At 38.7% G+C, this 19581-nt stretch overlaps 1 protein-coding gene across 2 annotated transcripts in view; it reads left to right on the forward strand.

Annotated features, from left to right (window-relative positions):
* Positions 1-715: 715 nt before the first annotated feature.
* Positions 716-19581, forward strand: part of LOC121508118 (E3 ubiquitin-protein ligase SMURF2-like) — a 98358-nt gene continuing 79492 nt past the window's right edge. For both annotated transcript variants that reach the window (XM_041784657.1, XM_041784658.1), the window contains exon 1: positions 716-1105. In XM_041784657.1, the coding sequence (XP_041640591.1) occupies positions 1054-1105 (52 nt within the window). In that variant the 5' untranslated portion in view covers positions 716-1053. The remainder of the gene's footprint in view (positions 1106-19581) is intronic.

The raw sequence follows: 19581 nt of genomic DNA on the forward strand, positions 1-19581 counted from the left end.
ATAGATCATATTTACATAATGCAAGAATACAGGTTTCATAGCCATTATTAGACCACCATTTGAGTAATGGAGCTTGATTTCTTGATAGAATAGGGAATTTTACGCTTGTGCTGGAAGTGAGATGTTACAGTGATTTCAATTCATTTAGTGCCCCTTTACAAAATGAGTGTGTTTCAATGGAAGATTGGAGCTTAAAAATAACTAATGTAAGAAATGTAAGAAATAGGTTGTTGAAAAGGTTGTTTTGTAAAAGAAGGGGAGGCTGTTGATCCATATGACCACTAGATGGCACTGCGCTTTACCTGTTTTATTCTAAAGGCTTGCTCTGAACCCGTGTTTTAAAACCCTATCAGTGGATTTTGAACATCAATTTATATCCGTTTTTATCAACTATGGTGGGTTTTTAGTACTAGACTAGTCATCCACTTGGAAAAAAGGTTGTCAACTTACATTTGTAGTCATATTGCTGCGAAGTCTGTGAACAGCACGTCTTTTTAAAAAATATTTCTTTGCATTTTCACTCTGACAAATATTTGATCTTCTTTTTTTTTTTCATACCAGTTGACATTTATCGCAAGTGAAATATCTTGTTGCAGTGGTATCTTGTTTTCCCGGGTCTGCAAATGTAGAGTATTTATTTTGAAGGAGCTCCCGGATGTGCTCTCTCGCTTCATCTCTGCAGCAGCAGCAGCTCAGGCTCCATCATCACGACCAACTTCAGTCATAGCAGCACGGTTGGAGTGTCCGGCTGGAGTATACTGATCACTTACATTGTGTCAGTATCTGTGTCTCGCGACGTAAGCGGCATTGGGGGATGCCGTTATCTGCATTTTTATGTTAAAGCCGTACAGTTAAAGGGTGTTATTCTAGCGATATGACGATTTTTATACCTTTATGTTGCTTACACAGCGTGATTTGCTATGGTGATACTACAAGCTAACCCCAAGCTAGCGGATGGATTGTTTTGGAAAATAACTTTTTGAAAAACTCATACCCTAACACATGAATTAGACGCTTTTTGTGAGTCTTCGTCAAGCTGGAACACAAAGGGGAATGTCTAGCCAAGGAGTTAGGAGAAATGGCCCAGTAAAGCTGCGGTTGACAGGTAAGCGAATTTAAACCCCCTCCTGCGACGCTGGGAAGCGTTAGCGAGCTAGCCTGCCAGCTAGGCAGACTAGCTAACATTAGACGTTGGCGCATGTTTTATGTAGTAAAACGTCATTTTAACTCATGCTCTAGCTTGTGTATTTTATATCGCACCTAAATGCTCGTTTTTAACTGAACTTAATGTGGGTCGACATTAAAGCAGGTTGGATAGGTAGTCAGTGAGCCTTGCTCTTTAGCAAACATTAGCTGTGATAAAGCTGTTTATATCAACACTTGCTCAGCAGGCTAACATTACTCTGGGCAGGTTTGTGCTTTTGCATGGTTAGGGTTTCTCCCAAATAGTAGAGCCAGGATAATATTTCTTTCTATGTGTGCATTTCTCTGCAAACATTTAGAATATTAGTGCTACTCAACATCATAAATTTCTTAGTAAATATTAACAACATTCAGAAGGGACTATCCCACTCTTTCTGTTTTGTTCGTTCCGACCTCATTTCAGGCGGTATTGGATATGTGTATGCCTTCATACTTGTGCATAAGTGGCTGTTAAATCCTGAATTAATTATTTAGAAAATGCATCTAATCAAATTTTGATGCCTTTCTCAATGGCCTTGACGTAGTCTTTCAGTTACTTTCAGTGTGCTATGTGACAAAGTAGTAGATATTTATGTAAAGATTTACAAACAAAGTATTATTTGAGTAATAAGGTCTTCCTTTTGCAGCATTCTCATAATATAATAAAATAATGGTATATAGAAGAGAAGACTAAATAACTAGAGAAGAGTTGATTTTTACAGCTATTTTAAATGAAGTCTTTAGATTTAAATGCCTTTAAGTTCTAGACACATTTTATTAATTTCTTCTCTTTATACTTTTTTTGGTCTAGTTTTAGTTGACAAAGCTAAAAAAACCCACTTAAGTCCAATTTTGGTCCATAAAAAGCCCTTACATTTTAGTCAAAACTTTTGGTCAAACATCTTTTATCTTTGCCTGAATCTGGTGTAAATTATACTTTGTATTCTATGCACCCTGCAAACCTAGGATCCTGCTTTAACAGCTGAAAGGCAATAGAGATACAGCTTCACCCTACCTAACAGCTTGTGCTCTCCATGGTCATGGACTTTCAATGTCCATCAAAAACTAACTACAAGTCTCATTTAGTCTCCTTGATGAAAACTAAACTTATTTTCATCAAAGGTTTTGTCACCAAAGATCTATTTTTAGCTAGTCTTAATCATCCTCATACTAAAAGCAGCCGACTAACATTCATAGTCATAGTTTTAGTTGATGAAATTAACACTGAACCTTAGTAGACAATAAAGTACCTATGATTGTCTCACAGTGAAGATGATAGACCAGTATGATACTCGTTTAAAACTGGAAACAGCACATTAAATTCCAGCAGCAGACAGGATAAGCTACATCCTATGGACTGGGTTAATACCAGTCTACTCATTCCTCGCAGTGTGCTGCAACTGAACAACTGATTTATTTATGAAAAAGGTAGAGTAATATTGATAAAGTTACCTCCAGAGCTCCAAAACCTACCCAGACAACCTTTCATGGGTCCCCCCCTTCCATATGGGGAATGGTTTTAAATGGGCCGCAGTGGTCTTCAGACGGAATTCCAGGAATGTGAAACCTCAGAGAGGAAATGTGAGTCTTTCCCAGTCATATGCACATCCTCCATCTGTCCTTCACAAAAGAGAAAGGATAGGGAAAACAGTGTGTGAATGGAAGAGCTATTTGGGTTCATTTGAAAGTGTGTGACTAGATTTTCTGCTCACACATGATCATTTAGGCTTAGTCTACATTTGTGTCTTATTGAAGTGCCACACTTAACATGTGTGTCTCGAGGTGGTCTTACTCAAGCTATATATTGGGTGTATTTTTACTGAATGTTGCATACTAGCTTAAGTCCAGTTACTCTGGTATCATTGTTTGCTTTTGTTTCTGTGTCAAGAGAAAAAAAATTGGTTAAACAAAAGCATGCAGCTAAAGAAGTTAATGGAATGAAACTTTTGTTGTGTTTTGCAGTTGTTTTTCTCAAAGCTTGGGTTTTCTGCTCACAGAAAAGGTTCTTTTATATGCACTATGAAAAGACTTGTTGAAAAGTAGTGTGAATGATCCACCACTGAATAGTCACTGTCAAGAGTTGATAGTCCCCATGTTTAAGATAAAGAAAGTTGGAATGCATAATATCATCGGCCTGATATCAGTATTGGCAGATATCAACTTTAAAAAAGTGACTTATGGGTATCTGCAGACATTAAAATTTCTGCTCATATATACAGCCAATATTTTGCTGTAAAAATCTGCCTATATCAGCTGATAATATTAGCTGTATGAACATTAAGTTAGTGGAGTTTTAGGCTGGGCTGACAGACTTATGTCAGCTGAAGTCTTTGTCTTTATTCATTATCTTTTGTTACGATTTAGAGTGTGTTTTAAGAACAGTATTTGTTAATGTATTCATCCTCAAACATTGAACTGTTTTTTAAGGACTGAAGTTTTAGATCTGAGTTACATTTAAATATTTATATCAATATCAGTATCAGCTAGATTTAATTTATAAATATCAGCATATTTAATTGCAGTCACTATGTAAGGCTGTGTAGTTAAATAATCTCATAAAAGGCTGCAACTTTTTTTGTATTTAGCAGTATTTGAAGGGTTTAGAAAAGTGCCTGCAGAAAGACCTTTAAGTTTCCAATCCTGCCACTAATGCACTCTGTAGAAGTACCCTTATAAGAAAAAAGAAAAACTTGTATCTTGAAAGCAGTAATGTAAAATCTCCAGGCATGTATTGCTTCTAAGTTTCCTTTACCTGGAATCGATACCCAGACCAGTGTGTTGAGGACTACAGCCTCTGCACATGGGCGTCCACTTCACCAATGAGCCAAACTGGTGCTGGACTATAGATCATTTGATCAACTACATTCATAAGTTGAGAAAAAGGCAAAAGTAAAAGACTGTGCACATATTTCCCTACAAGAATGTAGGAAGCCCACAGTCCATTGCGATCAATTGTATTGTTTGGCAAGGATAGTTTTTAAACCATAAAACCCTCATGTGCACCATTTTTACTCTCAGCTTTATTGTGTTTACATTTTGAATGAGAACTTGATATTTCTTAGTTTGTGTATGTATTACTTCATAATACTACAGCATATATTGTCATCATCAACAGTTGAGAGTGATCATTTGTGGGCATGGTTGATATTTCCATGGTAACCAGAAACCCCACCAATCAAAAACATTGCTGTGACACTCTAGGATTGTAGGTGTAGTATTTTTGGCTGAGCTCCTGAGTAAAAAACGTTTTTTTTTTCCCTCAAAAAGAGGTCAATAGCTTACAAAATTGTGTCTACTACAGGAGCTTATACCATCGTTTCACACAGATAGCTTGTGTTAAGTCTAACTTGGATACCCAACAATATAGCTAATAATCAGATCTGCTTTGCAGAACAAGAATGGAAATGTTACTCCCAGAGCCATGCTGTTGAGCTCTTTTGCTACAGGTCTTTGCAGAAGAAATGCCAATAATTATCACTGGGGTACACCAGAAATGTTCATGTTTATAAAAACAAGTGGGATGCACTGCAGTGGACAGAAAAAGAAAAAAAAAAAAATCAACTGGTGTGAATTTGGCTGCACCAGCATCATATGAGCTTGCACGTACAAGCTTAGGAAGGAAAGACGATGGAGGAAAAATGGCCTATGAAGATCTTTTGATAAAAATAGCAGTAGTTCTGCCTTTGATAATTACTTTAGGATGATTCATCACTGATACAGGTGTGATAAAACTTTAGAATGTGATAGGAGTTATCCTAGATTGCAGTTGCACAGAAACGGCTAAATTTGAAGCATGTTGTACCAGTTTGCCACCCGTGTCAAGATCGCTCTTTGTCATAGCAGTGGATTTGAAATTTGTGTGGGGTCGGCTTACACAATTTCCAGGATTTCAACAGTGTCATCCCCAGCATCATCCTACACTGCATTCAGTTGTTCTCTAGTTTCACACAGAGGTGTTTTGTAGCTTCCCTTAATGCCTTGAAAATGTAACTGGGACACATTTACTTTTATGCTTGTGCTAATAAGAAACCACCTAGTTTTAGTTTGTTGGTAGGCGTTTCGTTTTGCCTCCACAGAACTTTCTGCCAAGCATTTGAAACACATTATTTTTGGATTTTGAGAGCTGCTGTTCTGCTGTAGTTCCCCCTCTGAATAGTGAAAGAAGGTGGATAATACACACGTTCAAACAAGAACAGGGTGTTTCCCTTGACTTTCCTTCACTAAATGATATCTGGAGTTTCTTAAAGGTAATTTAGATGATATACAAGGGGGTGAATCCATCTTTCATCCCTTTTAAATAACTTGATGCATGCTGCCTGCCTTCATCAAAGCTGTCACATCTGCAAATGTGAGGAACGGAAGAAAATGTCTCCCACCTTTTTTTGGTTGCATCTTTTGTTCCTTCTCAAGTTAAAACTGCCCTAAGTTTCATTAAAATGGTTATGATTGAAGAATTTAATATATTTGGGTCATGATTTGTCTTCTAGGAGGTGGTGGTGGTGGCTGATGCTAAACCAGTTTAGGAGATTTGAACTTTGTCCAGTGCATGGCCAGCCCAAGGCAAGCAGGAAAACCAACATGCATATTGATCATCTACTCTTATGGTGTGTGTGTGTGTGTGTGTGTGTCTCCCTGTGATTAAAAAAACTGGGAAGTTGACACTTAAAGGTATGTTGAAGAGGGGCCAAGAAGCTTGTGATTAAGATAAACCTGCAGCCTCCATCTCTGGTCCAGCGTTAGCACTGAGACAGAGTGCATTTTAGTGACATGTGAGAGACCACTGTCTCAGCATTTACAGTCAGCTCTCAGAAAGAGCAACTGTGTGTGTCAGCTTGTTTGTATGTAGTGGCACAGTGTTTGTGTTCCCAAAACAGAAGACAAACACTTTCACATGCACTTAAATGCACTCACAAACACAGTTGAGCTTCCACAGGATGTACTGTCAGCACACAACAGTCAGCTAAATTAGGGCTGTCTGTGTCTTTATAAGGAATTTATTTTGCTGAGAAGCCACAATATAGAGATGGCGAGAAACCAGCAAGAATTGTACAGTTTGAAGAGTTCAAACCTTTCCAATGAGAGACCTGTGTTTCTTAAAATGTATACATGAAAAGCATTTTTGGATTATTTACATGATTGAACAAAAACCCCTTGGTGAGAGGACACAAACTCCAACTATTTTGAACTAGTTCCCTTTGTTAGTTCTCCTGAACCTTTCATTTGCCATTCATGTTCCTGGCGCTCTGTTTGCCATCCTTCTTAGCCTCCTTATGATTTGAATGAAAGCTGCCTGAGTTGTGGTAGCCACGTTTAATCAACTCATTTGCCTCTGATGGTGTGCATCGGGATTGGGACTATGCATGTGCTGTAGTTACTTGATGCTTGTTATGCCTAAGCTGTCAAATATCCTTGTTGGTTTTTAAGCCCCTTATCAGGGTTGTCCCGATCCCGATTGTATGTATCGGATTGGAGCCGATATAAGCATTTTTTAAGTCTGCAATTTGATCTGATCAGCCCAGTAGATCATTCACATCAGCTGTTGTAGAGGGAGCACTATTTACGACAGGCTGTAAACGCACCAGTAGCGGTAGCAACATTATCATTCCTGTGTTTAATATGTCAGCGGTGTGGAAAAACTTCAAACGTGAGAAGGAAAACAGTCCAGTGGCCTCTTGCAGCATCTGTAACAAGACCGTTTCACGAGGTGGTAGCAGCAGAGCTGCGTTTAACTCTACAAATTTGATCCATCATCTCCAAACTAAACATGCAGCGCAATATGGTACCTTTATTATAGCAACAGGCAGCTTCACGGAAGCAACACACTCTGGACTTTAAGAGGAAAGACAAGTACCCTCAACAGAGCGATAAGGCCAAAAAGATAGCAGAAAAAGTGGTCGAATTCATCGCTTTGGACAACCAGCCCATCTCCAGGGTGGAGAATTTGAGTTTTTGTTGTCTCTTTGAGCTTTTGGACCCCATGCTATGCCCTGCCGTCTCAACATTACATTACTGACACTGGCTTACTGGAGCTGTACAACAAAGTACCTGACAGTATACCAGAGAACTTAAAAGCAACTTCACTGCCGTTAGCTTCACTACAGACGTTCAGAGCTCTGGTGTTTACCCCATGTCACTGCTGAGCCTCACTACACAGTCCTTCACCTTTGAGTTAAAGCGTGCAATATTACATGCACGCCAGTTTCGTGGGTTTCACACAGCAGAGCATGTAAAGCAGGCCATCGAAGATGCCGGTTTTTCCAAAAAACAACCATCACTTCAGTTTAAAGTTACAGTGGGTCAAGAAATAAAAGTGAGGGAGGAAAAAGTGATCTATCAGCTCTAGTTGCACTTTAGAAATTGCACTGTAATAACAAGAGTGCCTTGTATTTGATATTTGGGTTATATTGCAGTGTTGTTTCGGTTCATGTCTCAGATTAAGCTGCTACATTTTAATAAGGATTGTTGTTTTGAATCTGTATGATTCATATGTTTTTGATCCCATTCAAGTTGAACTGTTTACACCACTTTCACGTGGAGTTAGGATGTTTTTATTTAAGTTTTTTTCTGACTAATTTAGTCAAGGTAATTACCACTTCTAAGTGGAATTATATTATTATTTTATTTCTAATTCATTAATTGGATTAATTTATTATTGTGACTATTAACTCTGCTTTCATCACCTCTAAGTGGAACTGAGGTTATTTGAGTTTTTTTTTTTTTACTGCTCAGGTCTGTCAGCTGTTTTGACCACTTTAAAGTGGATTTTTGATTGTCTGATTTAATTCAAACACTGCACTAAGTGAAAATGTAACTTTATTTTTTTGACAAACGATTAAAGCAGAATAGAGCTATTACACTATTCTGAGCAGAAATGTGATTTTAGGGGGTTTTACAACAATGTTGGCTGTACTGAGTTAAATGGAATAAGTTTGAGGTATCTAGGTGTTATTCAGTGTACTTCAGTTGTTTTTTTAAACAAAAACAATTGAAACTCTAATGTAGGTAATTGTGAGTATTGCATCGGGACTCGGTGTCGGCAGATATTCAATATTCAAAAACCTGATCAGGATCAGAGGCCAAAAATGCTGATCAGGACAACCCTACCCCTTATGCAATACAGAGTTTTGACAGTTGAAATGGGGACCGGAGTTTGAGATTATGATTCACCAGCACACAATAGATGTGAGTCATACAGTGACGTGTTTGCAGTGTTTCCGACTGTTTTGTGTATCCCTGGCGCTGGCTTAATTTAGAAACAAGCTTTGCTCTGCCCTGGTAGAAAGTGTAACTTGGCCCAGTTATGGGGCAATTAATAGGCACTGCTCAAAATTCTGATTCCTGCATATATTGTCTCCAGTGTACTTGGATGTTTCTGAGATTTTCACCAAATTCATCCACATTCTAGCGGTCTGAAATACAGTGACACATGAGGTTGGATTTTTTTCCCCAAAATCATCTGCAATCCCAACGATATTGTTACTGATATTGATACTGGTCTAAGGAAAGCTGAGAGAAAGTAAACTCCTTTTGTGAAAAATGTGAAATGATTTAAACCTCATAGCACAATGAAAGAATAGTGCAAAAGGTTGCCCATAAACCTGAAAACCCAAAAAAGTAAGGCTTGGCTGTTCAGTATGCACCTCGTATCTGTACACCACCGTAGTGAAAAAGGAGTGTGTTGTTTGCAGACGTCAGTGGATAATTTGTCTTTGCAGTCCACTGCCTTTTTGAAGTCTGAGGTTTAAAGTATGCGCTGTATAAGCCGGCATGCACAAAAGTATTCAGTGTTCAAGCCGACATGCTTATTACATCCTGCTTGCCTCTGGTTTTTCTCTTTTTAGGGATCAGGCACTTTCTTTTAAACATACTCCTTAGATTTCTCTGAGCCTGTCAGTTAGAGCAGATCCTAAATTTAAGTCTCCCCACAGAGGGCTTGTATGAAATGTGTTTCAAATTTATGACCATTTGTTTGCTATAGATATTTTGACTTTTGTAACCAGTGTACCACAGCACAACCATTTCTCACTTAAACTGTCTGTCAGTCCCTCTCATGTTTATGCTTTCCTCATTTCTCCTCTGCTAAATGTTTTCACACTGTTTAAGTTCCCTTTTTACTCTTTTTCCCCTCTAACTAACCCTCCTGTCACCCACGGCAGTCAAAAATTAACCTTTTTTGTCAGTGTCATTTTAACTCTGAGCACTCAAATAACATTAATACATGATTGCATACTTTCTTCTTGTGCTTGGCAATTGATTGATTTTCAATTTTTATCACAATTTTGGCTTCCAGCTATCACAAAAACAAGATAAGCATGATTAAACAATACATGTGTTTGTTTTGTTCATGGGTTTTGTCATTTTTAGTAAATGTTTCAGTTTATTTTTCTCAATGAGAATACACCGCTGAGTACTGACACTGAAAAACATGCTTAATTTTTTTTCTTTTTCTATCAATATTTACATTTTTAACTATTTATTTTCATATATTGCTTGTTTTCAAAGTGTTTTGAATGTTTAAATTCTATCTGTGTAGAGATGCACAATATCGTATTTTTGCTGAAATCTGATATACTGATATGTACAAACTGAATATAAAATAAGAAAATACAGGGCTGTCTTGCAACTGTTACAACCCCAAGTGAGTATGAATCCTCAAGAACTTGCCTGGCATATGAGAGGCTCCAATATGCAACTTCTGCTGATCATTATAAACCGCATTAAAATGTCAAAACACAAACACCCTTCATATGCTTATCAGTTTTCCAGTGGTTGAGGCAGAAATCAGTCGGACTTTTTCTGCTGACTCTTATCATGCCAAGAATAATTACGCTGCTTAATCACCTTTCAGTGAATTCTGTTGTGCCATCTGGCCATGAATGTTGTGGTGAGTTATGCCGTTGTGCTAACTTTCAGTACATCAGATCAGTCTGTGTGCACAGTCCTTGTCAGGAAAGAAAAGCTACTTCTGTCTAAGGGTCTGCTTGTTTGCTTGATCTGCCTCTGGCATTTTGGCTCCCTGTGTTGTGGTAAGGTTTTGCTGTTCAGTACAGAGCTTTACGCCCAAACTTCTTCCGGCTCTGTTTAGTCTGCATTTACTTCAGTTGACCACACACTGTCTATACACTCTTCAGTGTTCACATTGCTGTCTTCATTGTTTATATTTCCTGGCTAAGGTAAAGAAGAATTTTTCTTGCAACTCTGAACAAGGGCTACACAATCCCATTTTCATCATTAGCGTGATATGAGCATTTGCAATGAATACATTACAAAGGGCCTGGATTTATTACAATGAATAGAAAAACTGATGTTTTGTTGGTTGCACAAGCAAGGTGCCCTCACCTAGCATGCTTCAATTTCATGGAAGTTTGTTGGGCTGACAGCTTCAATTTGATTGGTCGATTAATTGATCGAAAAGCTTTTGTTTGACTAAGATTACCCTGGTCAGTTAATCGCCCCCCTTCCCCCTCCCTCAAGACGCTGGTCTCTAGCTGACTGATAGAGAGAGACTTGCTGCTGCGGACAGGAGCAATGCAGTTCTAGTAATAACAGGTAGAGAAGCACACAAAGCAATGCAGAGTGGGATATTTTCTGATATTTTACAGCATTAACGCTCAGAAACAACGCATCAACTCGTCACAACGTTGCAGGCTGTTTGTATTGAAGTGGCGCCCCTGAGTGTCTCTGCTCTACCCTCCCTGACTGCATCAACTCCTGTGGTCAGTTTAGTTCACCTGTCGGCAAATAGGCTGCGTAGTATCATCACCTTTTATAATCTCCCTAAAGTGTTCAAGTTAGCGTTAGCTTCTCTTACAGACACACAGAATGGAGAGGTGATAAAAGGTGATGTCTGCTGATCATTGAGTTCCAACTGTCTGCTTTATGCTCGTAAATGACACGGCGCAGGCTGGATCAAGTAATTCTGTTATTAGTTACCGTTATAAATGAATGAAAAACGATGATCTGAGGTTATTTTGTAGGCTGTATGAGTTTAAAGAGTTACCGCGCCAGGACCACGGAGATCAAAGGCAGGTGTGCGCTGATCATCTCTCACTTAATTATTTTTTTAGTATGACGTGATGAGTCTAAAAAACGTATTACTGCTTGTTATGTACATTTTAAGATTATTTAGACTACCAAGTGGGTGCAGTGAGAAACCTGGATGGATTGAATTAGTCCCCAATGAGGTGATTTTTTTTTAATGAATGCATGAGTGAATTTTTTTTTTTTTTTTACCTGAACAATTAATCGATTAATTGGTGTCTGGGTGCGATTTTGGTTGACCAAGTTTTTCTTTGCTTGACTACAGCCCTAGAAGTCTGAGTAATAATGGTCATGCTTTCACACCATTTTGATGTAGTCAGCTGAAGCTGAAGAAACATGCTTCAAACACAGGTATTGAGGGCATGAAGAAGAACACAAAGAGATAGAATTGAGATGTAGATAATATTAAAGTTCTTGTGTATTTATCCTATTTCATATTGTCATTGCAACTTTGAACAATATAATCAAATATCACCTATCTTTCTAAAGATCTATTCTATGTATCTGTGTGTGAACTCATTATTTCTTACTGTTGTACTATTTCATATAGATTTAAATATGCCTTAACAAAGGCACTATGTCCATAAGATTAGTATTACCTGGGGACCTTTGATAATCTGTGAATTATACCCTAACTTCAATGTTTGGTGCTCCCCATTTGGACAGGATAGAAGTCTTTAATGCACTCAAATTTACTGACATTTCTGAAGGAGAACATCGAGGCGCTGCATGACAGCAGCAACAAAATGCACTCTGAAATTCTATTTCTAAATATCATGCAAATAATGCAATGTCATGCACATTATATTTTGCAAGTGACATTGCATTCATGTATCCTGTCAACCAGAGCTTCCAATAGAAAAGTACCAAAGTCATTTTTAAAGCTTTTTTAAGCTTTTAAAGCATTTTTTTATATCTGTATCAAGCTGTCCATGATCAATAAATGGAAAATTGACATGACCTTGTACAGCTCTTCATCTGACTACTAAAGCGTTTTTACACCGCAGCTCACACCTACTCATTCATAACCTTTCATTTCACATTCACATGTTGCCATGGAGAATTAGCAAATGGGACGCATCCATACCCATTTACACCAGCCAAGCCATGGTTTACAGTGGGGTTAAGTGTCTTGCCCAAGAACACATCAACATGTGACTGCAGGAGCTGGGCATCGAACGCACAACCTCTCTGACTCTACTAACTGCGCCACAGTCGTGAACTGTTTCCCCCCACTCTCCCATTACCGTCAAGGTTGCAGCTGTTTCTTGTGCGATTCTGCAGGTGATCAGACAGGGAGGAAGAGCATTATCAAATGGACAGAGAGGAAGAGAGAAACCTGAGCACTGTATTGTCTCTCCTGTGAATGTTTGAGAGAAGGTAGACGACACATGTGAAGGGTTGTTAAGGGAAATGCAGAGAATAATGGTAGTTCTGAAATAGGGGTGACCCGGAATAGTCGGCGATTCGACGATTTGATTCGGAGGAGTCTGATTCGACTATGAACCTCATAGTCGAATGTTACTATGTTACCAAGATCGTACCATTCTGACTACATGGGGGTGCCCATGACTGCTATGCCTGAGGACAGGAGTTTCCGTTAGCCGGCATTTGCTGGTCGATGGCCAGTAAAAAGGGTGGAAGCAAAATGTCCAGCAGAAAACATGCAAATGACCAGACAAGTAAATACTGAATACTTGCATATTACATTTTGTGTAACCTTGAAGATATGTTGTGAGAATGCTTTTAAAAAACTAAGAGTTGCCTAATCTTACTACATCTGCTGTCCTGCAGTGCTGGGGTTGTTTATCCCCTCAGATGGCAAGCACATGGCAAATTATGTATTCACAATAACATCAAAGCAAATCTATCTCTCTGTGCGTGCTCAGTACTGCTGGGGACTATGCAGGGAAAGTTTGACCAGAGCTTTCTCGTAAAGCAGAATTTCAATCTAAGTGAGGTTTTCCTGGTTAACCAAAGGCTTAATATCATCAGCGATACAGAGGAATTTTGAGTATGTCATCGCTGCGAGTAATGAAGAGGCTGAAACAAAGGGAACTGTACAGCTGAGTGTTTTAAACACTGATGCAGCAGAGAGAGAGAGAGGCCTACGCCGAGCAGAGTTGTAGTGGACTTCGATAAACTACCTATTACCAATCTTCAGATAAAGTTGGATTGTAGTCAACACAGAATCACATCATGCAGAACGGCATGGACCGCTTGGAGCTTATAAAGAAGGCTTTGTCTCTCTTCAACTTAGCTGGTTGTTAATGCTCCGGATGTCCTGGCTAATTAGCAGAAGTAGTCTTGGATAAGCCGTTAATGAGAGGAGGACTGGACCGGACTATCTGCTGTGGAGCTTTTGTCTTTTCAGGACTAGCCCAAATAAACCAGGATGGTTGGATTTCCAGCTTAAGCGGAGGTTACAGTTATATCGTCATGAGGACTGAAATTAGCAACTGACGGTAAGACTCATTTTTCATTTGAAAGAGTTAGAGTTCTAACGCAGTGTCCAGTTAATAGAGCACTGGTGAGTTATGTGTTTGGATGCTTTGTTGTTGTTGTTGGACGATGGTATTTGGCTGTTGTAAGCTGCAAAGTTATAGTAGCGGCCAATGTGCTAACAGGCTAACGGTGCTGATGTGAAGCTAGCTGTTGTTGTTTATGAGTTTAACGTGTGCGTATATTGTGTAACTGACTGCGTATATAAGGAAAAGCCTGCAGCTTTCATTCTGATACTTTAAACCAATTACACAAAGAAAAATAAGAGAAAGTCTTTGTGCAGTCATTTATAGGGTTTTAATCATGTGTACATGTCTACCAGTCTGTAATAACAGGGTAATAATTACTCAGGTTTACTGTTGGCTTGGTTTCTACTGTCTCGGTTTTGGGTCAGGTCTGGAAATAAAAATGTGCCCTCAATCCCATTTAGAGTAGACGTATGTATCGATGTATCACAGAATATCAGATTTATGCGTTTTGCTGCTGTTAATGCAGCAAAATAATGTTAAAGCAAATGTCCGGTAGTTGTTCTAAATGGCCGGAATTCTTGAGGACTGCCGGTCATTTTGACTGGGGACGGAAAAGTCTACCGAAACGCTGTTCGACTATTAGTCGATTAAAGGCAAAATCTGACGAATCAGGTTCGACTATGAAAATCCTTAGTCGAAGACACCTCTTTTCTGAGGTGTGTATTTCTCAACTCAAAACATACAAATGTTAGGTAGCATAAAAATGCAAAACCTGAAGTTTTTACTGAAATAGTTTAAAATTTCCTAATATTTTCCAGAAAATAAAAGTCTTTCCTGTTTTCAAAATAAAGGTACTTCTACAAAGTTCAATAGTGGCACTGTTGTAAACTTAAAGGCCTTTCTGCAGGCATTTTTGTAAACCTTCCAAGTACTACAAAAATAATTGCTGCCTTTTATGCAATTATGTAATTTCACAGACTGACATCAGGATTGTGATAAGATTAATTGTGCAACTCTAGATTCACTTTAGTGCTCATGTTTTGTTAAGGATAGAGTGTCTGTCAATGTCCTCTTAGGCTTCATTTACATTTGACTGTATTGTATTAAATTATTAAATGCAACTTAGCAAAGATACTCTGAAGTTAAGCCTCAATGTTGCTTACTTTCCTATTTTTCTTCATTTTCCAATGATCAGACATTTAACTAGGATGGTCTTTGCTGCATATCTCTCAGTGACATAGTATAAATTCATCACTGGAGTCTTGAGGAGAAGACCAACTTAAATCCACTCATTTTTCCAAATTCAGCCCATAAATCAAAGGATTTATAAGGAGCCACCCTCCCCCCCCTTTCCTTACCCTGTTGGTCTGCAAATCCCTCTATGAAATAAGGCTCTCGGTATGTGTTTTTGTTTTGGATTTTGGCTTTGCTGATGGTGATTTACGGGGATGTAATTTCATAATGCGGGTGAAAAGGGGACACAGAGCTCTAAACAGTTTGTGGTCCTCTCAATTTCTCCTCTGTCCTCATATTTCATGCTGTTTGGGAAACCCCCAATCTCTGGCTCATAGCAGTATGCCCTTCATTTCATTGACACATTTGTTTATAGCTGATTAGTGTTTTTGTTCTGTTGAATGAAACAAAAAAAAAAATCCACAGCAAAGCAGACAGAAAGGAGTGTTACTCTGCAGAGATGTCAGCTGTGTTAAGCTGATTAACACATGATTGATGCTTTGTGATGTCTGATCCAGCAATAATGATCTCTTGTGAAAAGTTGCTGTTGAAATTTAAGCTTGCAAAGCACTTTTCAGGCACTTTCTTAGCGCTGTGTTTTAGGATGACTTTGGCTTAAAAGGAGACTCTGACTCAGTTATGAAATCTAGCAGGGCGCTGCCAGTCTCATAACTCAGCTTTACTGTTCTCCACTCATGACCTGCTTTTTACCCACGACGTAACATAGTGGGAGCTTACATACTTTAACTAGAATAAAGCCTTTAGTGCATAAAATATGAGGCTAAAAGCCAAATCCTTGGAAAACACATTATTTCATACAGAATTTCATCATATTACATGTAAATAAACACGTAATGAATTGATGTATTGTTCTGTATGAATGTGCAATTTGTCTAGATAACTATACAGCTTTTTTCTAGGTTTCCATTGTTAGAGTCAGCCCTCGGTTTTATCTGGTTTTTAAATTACTTTTGAACTTGGTGGCATCCGTGTACTTCTGAGCAGGAAAATGGAAAGACTGAACACCTCACCATTGCATAACAGCCTCTGACTTGAGAGAAGGTGGTCTTCAATATGCAGAATACATCAAACTTTCCAAGTGCTTCAGCTTGATTTTCCCGCAGCATATGGAGGAGAAATATCACCTTTTCTTTTCATATGCTTAGATCATGATGTTCATGACTGGGGGAATTATTTGTGTCTTATAAATTTAATTTGTAGTAGGTTAAATGGGAAGTTAGTTTGTCTGCAAGTGACCTGAATTTTCTGCAGTGTTGGTGATGCTCTTTACTGCATCCAGCCTGACTACTTTCCTTTGCTGTCTCCATCCTCTCATGTGTTTCTGCCTCTTTTTTAAGTTTTTTACCCTCTTTTATGTCTTGAACAGGATGCTCCTCATCTCTCTCTGTCATTTCACTCTCTCTCTTTCTCAACCCCGGATCTGGTCCAGACAGCTGACAGACGACTGTCTTTGTGGCTCCAGTTTGGTGTACTTTCTTTTCTCTATCTGTATTTAGCACACATGTGCGCATACATGCACTTCCTGTATCGCTCCCTCAGCTCAGTGAAGTGTTTGCCAGAGTTTGTTTGGGGACTCTACAGAGGCTGTTAGGGGACTCAAAATACTGTGAGCCAAAGCAATATATTTATTTAAGCCTTATTCCGTGGAAGGAGAAGAAGGCATAAAAATATATCTGTGTCACCGTTATCACTACAATATAAACTCGACCTTATAAGAATGCAGGTATAATGGTATTAAAAGTGTGTTGTTTTTCGTCTTTATCTCCAAAAGATACTGTATTGATATTAAGTTACAAGAGCAATTTAAACACAAGCAAGCATGCTATTAATTAGAAACAAGGGATGTTCCTTGGCCAATGATTTCCCATCTGATTCAATGCAAATTCTAACTGCATTTAGTAGGGGGCGTAAATCACCAGTTTTACGATATGATATGGTATCAATATGGATTCTTTGGACAATAATATGATAAATTCCATTATCACAGGGGCTAGCTCAAAGTTTTTATTCCAACGAATGATCTCTCTTGTTATGAGTGGCCTCATAACAAGACATGAGAGGGGGGTAGAAAGAGAGCAGCTGTCCTGCTTTAATCACCTCGAGGTTGGAACATTTTCATTAGAAATGTGACGTGAGACATCAGACTTCAATCAGTGTTTCCAAGGAGACATGAAACAGCCTACTTTTCCATCTCTGTTTAGCTGCAGAGCCTGTATCAGACACCACTCACGCTAGTCTTTCTCCTAGCTTGTGGAGTACGTGCAGCTGGACTGGAACTGTTAACAGGCATACACGAGGAATTACAAAATAAAAGCCTAACCTTAAGGTGACGGTAGAGATTGAATTGTTTCATCCCCTAAAATGTGAAGTTAGTTTACAGAATGTAGCTAGCATTGGCGGTAGGGGTGGGAGAAAGAAAAAATCGATGTAGCATAGTATTGCAATATTTTGTCTGGTGATACATCATATTGTCTCGTCCAACAAGTATCATTTTTTTCAAATAAATTGCTAATATGAATGGAAGTCTATGATATGGAAAAATAAAATCAGTTGTTTGGACCAGTGAGGTCGGCACAGGCGACTGTCATAGAGTAGGAGAAAGTTAGTACAACAAACATGATGGTAGCACCAGGGGAATGACATTAGGATGCAAGCAGGAAACAAATGAGATGGACATGACACATGAGGTTTGCAAGAATTACTACATGAAAATAAAATACTGAAGAAATACGACAAAAATGAGGGCAAGGCTAATGCTAAATCAGCAAAACAGTTGAAAAAATGGTAGATCGCAATATATGGTATCACAATACTCACTGTTCTGCAAAATGTTTAAAATTGCAATAATATCAAATCGTGACCCAAGTACCGTGATAATATCATATCACGGGGCTACTAGTGATTCCCACCCCTAGCTGGCAGTGCTGTCACTGGTGGTCATGGACTCTTTCTGCAGGTTAACGTCTGCATTCCTGCTCTGAATGACGACACTCAGTGCTATGTAATATGTGAGTGCAACCTGGCACAGTAGATGTACAACTTAATCCCCATTTTTAGATCAAAATAGGGTTGAACTGCACTGTTCCTATGAGTGCTCTTGGTGCTTAAGCAGTTAGCAGTTGTATATTATGGATAAGAAGCATTGTGGCAGCAAGGTAGTGACCACGAAGAACAACTACAGAGGCTACTAGTAGTGAGCAGCTGTGTCCCAGTTTAGACAAAGCGTTTGACCAAGACTGTGAGCCTGAACTGATAAAAAACGTAAAAAAATTTTTTTTGACTGTCTTATAATTCTAGTGCCAGCTATTAGGTGATCTGACTTTGACAATTTAGCCAGCTAATCGCTGGCATCCCTGTTAGAAACTGAAATAGATTTTTAAAAATTATTATAATTGGAAGATAAACTTTTTGTGATTGCTTTAATATGAAAAATAAATTCAGTATGTGTTATCCTCAAATCTATAACTGTTCTTTTTTAGGGATGCACTGATGTATTAGCGTAACATCGGTATCAGCCTGTATTGGCCTTGTTTACAAACATCCGCCATCAGCAAGGCATGAACAGATATGAGTAACCAAAGTTTATCTGTTGTGTCCAATCAATTTTATGCTGGCATCTCGTATATCTAACCGCTACATCACTTCAGAGTTTTTACCAGGGCAGAAGAAGTGATCTGTTGGATACTCTGATCTGATTTCATGGTCAAACATGAGAGAATATGTTGGCATATTAGGAGTCCTATACCAAGAGAAGTGATAATAACGAAACAAAACAAACAATGGCATTGGCATCAGCCCTAATTTTCACAATTGGTGCATCTCTACTATTTTTGCCCGGAAATTCCTTTTCACTTTTCAAATTTTTACCCTAAATAATGCAAGAGAGATGGTTAAACTTTAAGAACCACAATCCTCCCCCTCACTGCTCTCCTGCTACTGTTTCCGCGGTCAGCCTGCCCACCAGTCTGACCCTGAGTGTGTTTGTGTGTCTGGTAGACCACTCAGCATGTCTACTGTACAAACACATACACCACCACTCAGATTGCACCCTCCTCTCTTCTCTCTGAGTCTGTGTTTTCAGTTTCTGTGTGGGAGAGAGACAGTTGGAAGCCATGAGCGATGCAGTGGTTTTTATCTTGGAGATGGGGATCAAGTCGCTTGGACGGCGCCGGTGTGCCACAACATCCCACTCAACTCTTAACAAAAGCACAAAAACAGCAGGATTTCCCACCTGAAGTAAAGAACAACGAGTTCTGCTAAACTGACTATGATGTGTAAGCAAAAGAGGATGTGAAACACCAACAAATAATTGTGTTTGATACCGCAAAAGAAATAAGATTTAACAGCTTTCCTGTTTCTTTTAATGAAATGCTAGAGTGAACTCCTTTCTTTTCCCACTTTTTTTTGCATTCCTAAAGTTTTAATGGTGATTTCATACATTTTCTACATCGATATCTGTCAATATCAGCCCTTTAGACAGACACTGGCCATAGGCAAATTATGTCTCTAGTTTTTGTTTTATTTCATTTTCCCCGTTGGTTTGCAGTTTAGTTTCTTTTTTTTTGTTGTTTAAACTGCTGTTTTGTTCATTTGATTTCATTTTCATTTTGTAAAACTGCTTTGTTTCACTTTA

The sequence above is a fragment of the Cheilinus undulatus genome, linkage group 4, assembly GCF_018320785.1.
Source record: "Cheilinus undulatus linkage group 4, ASM1832078v1, whole genome shotgun sequence".
In the NCBI taxonomy this organism is placed as follows: Eukaryota; Metazoa; Chordata; class Actinopteri; order Labriformes; family Labridae; genus Cheilinus; species Cheilinus undulatus.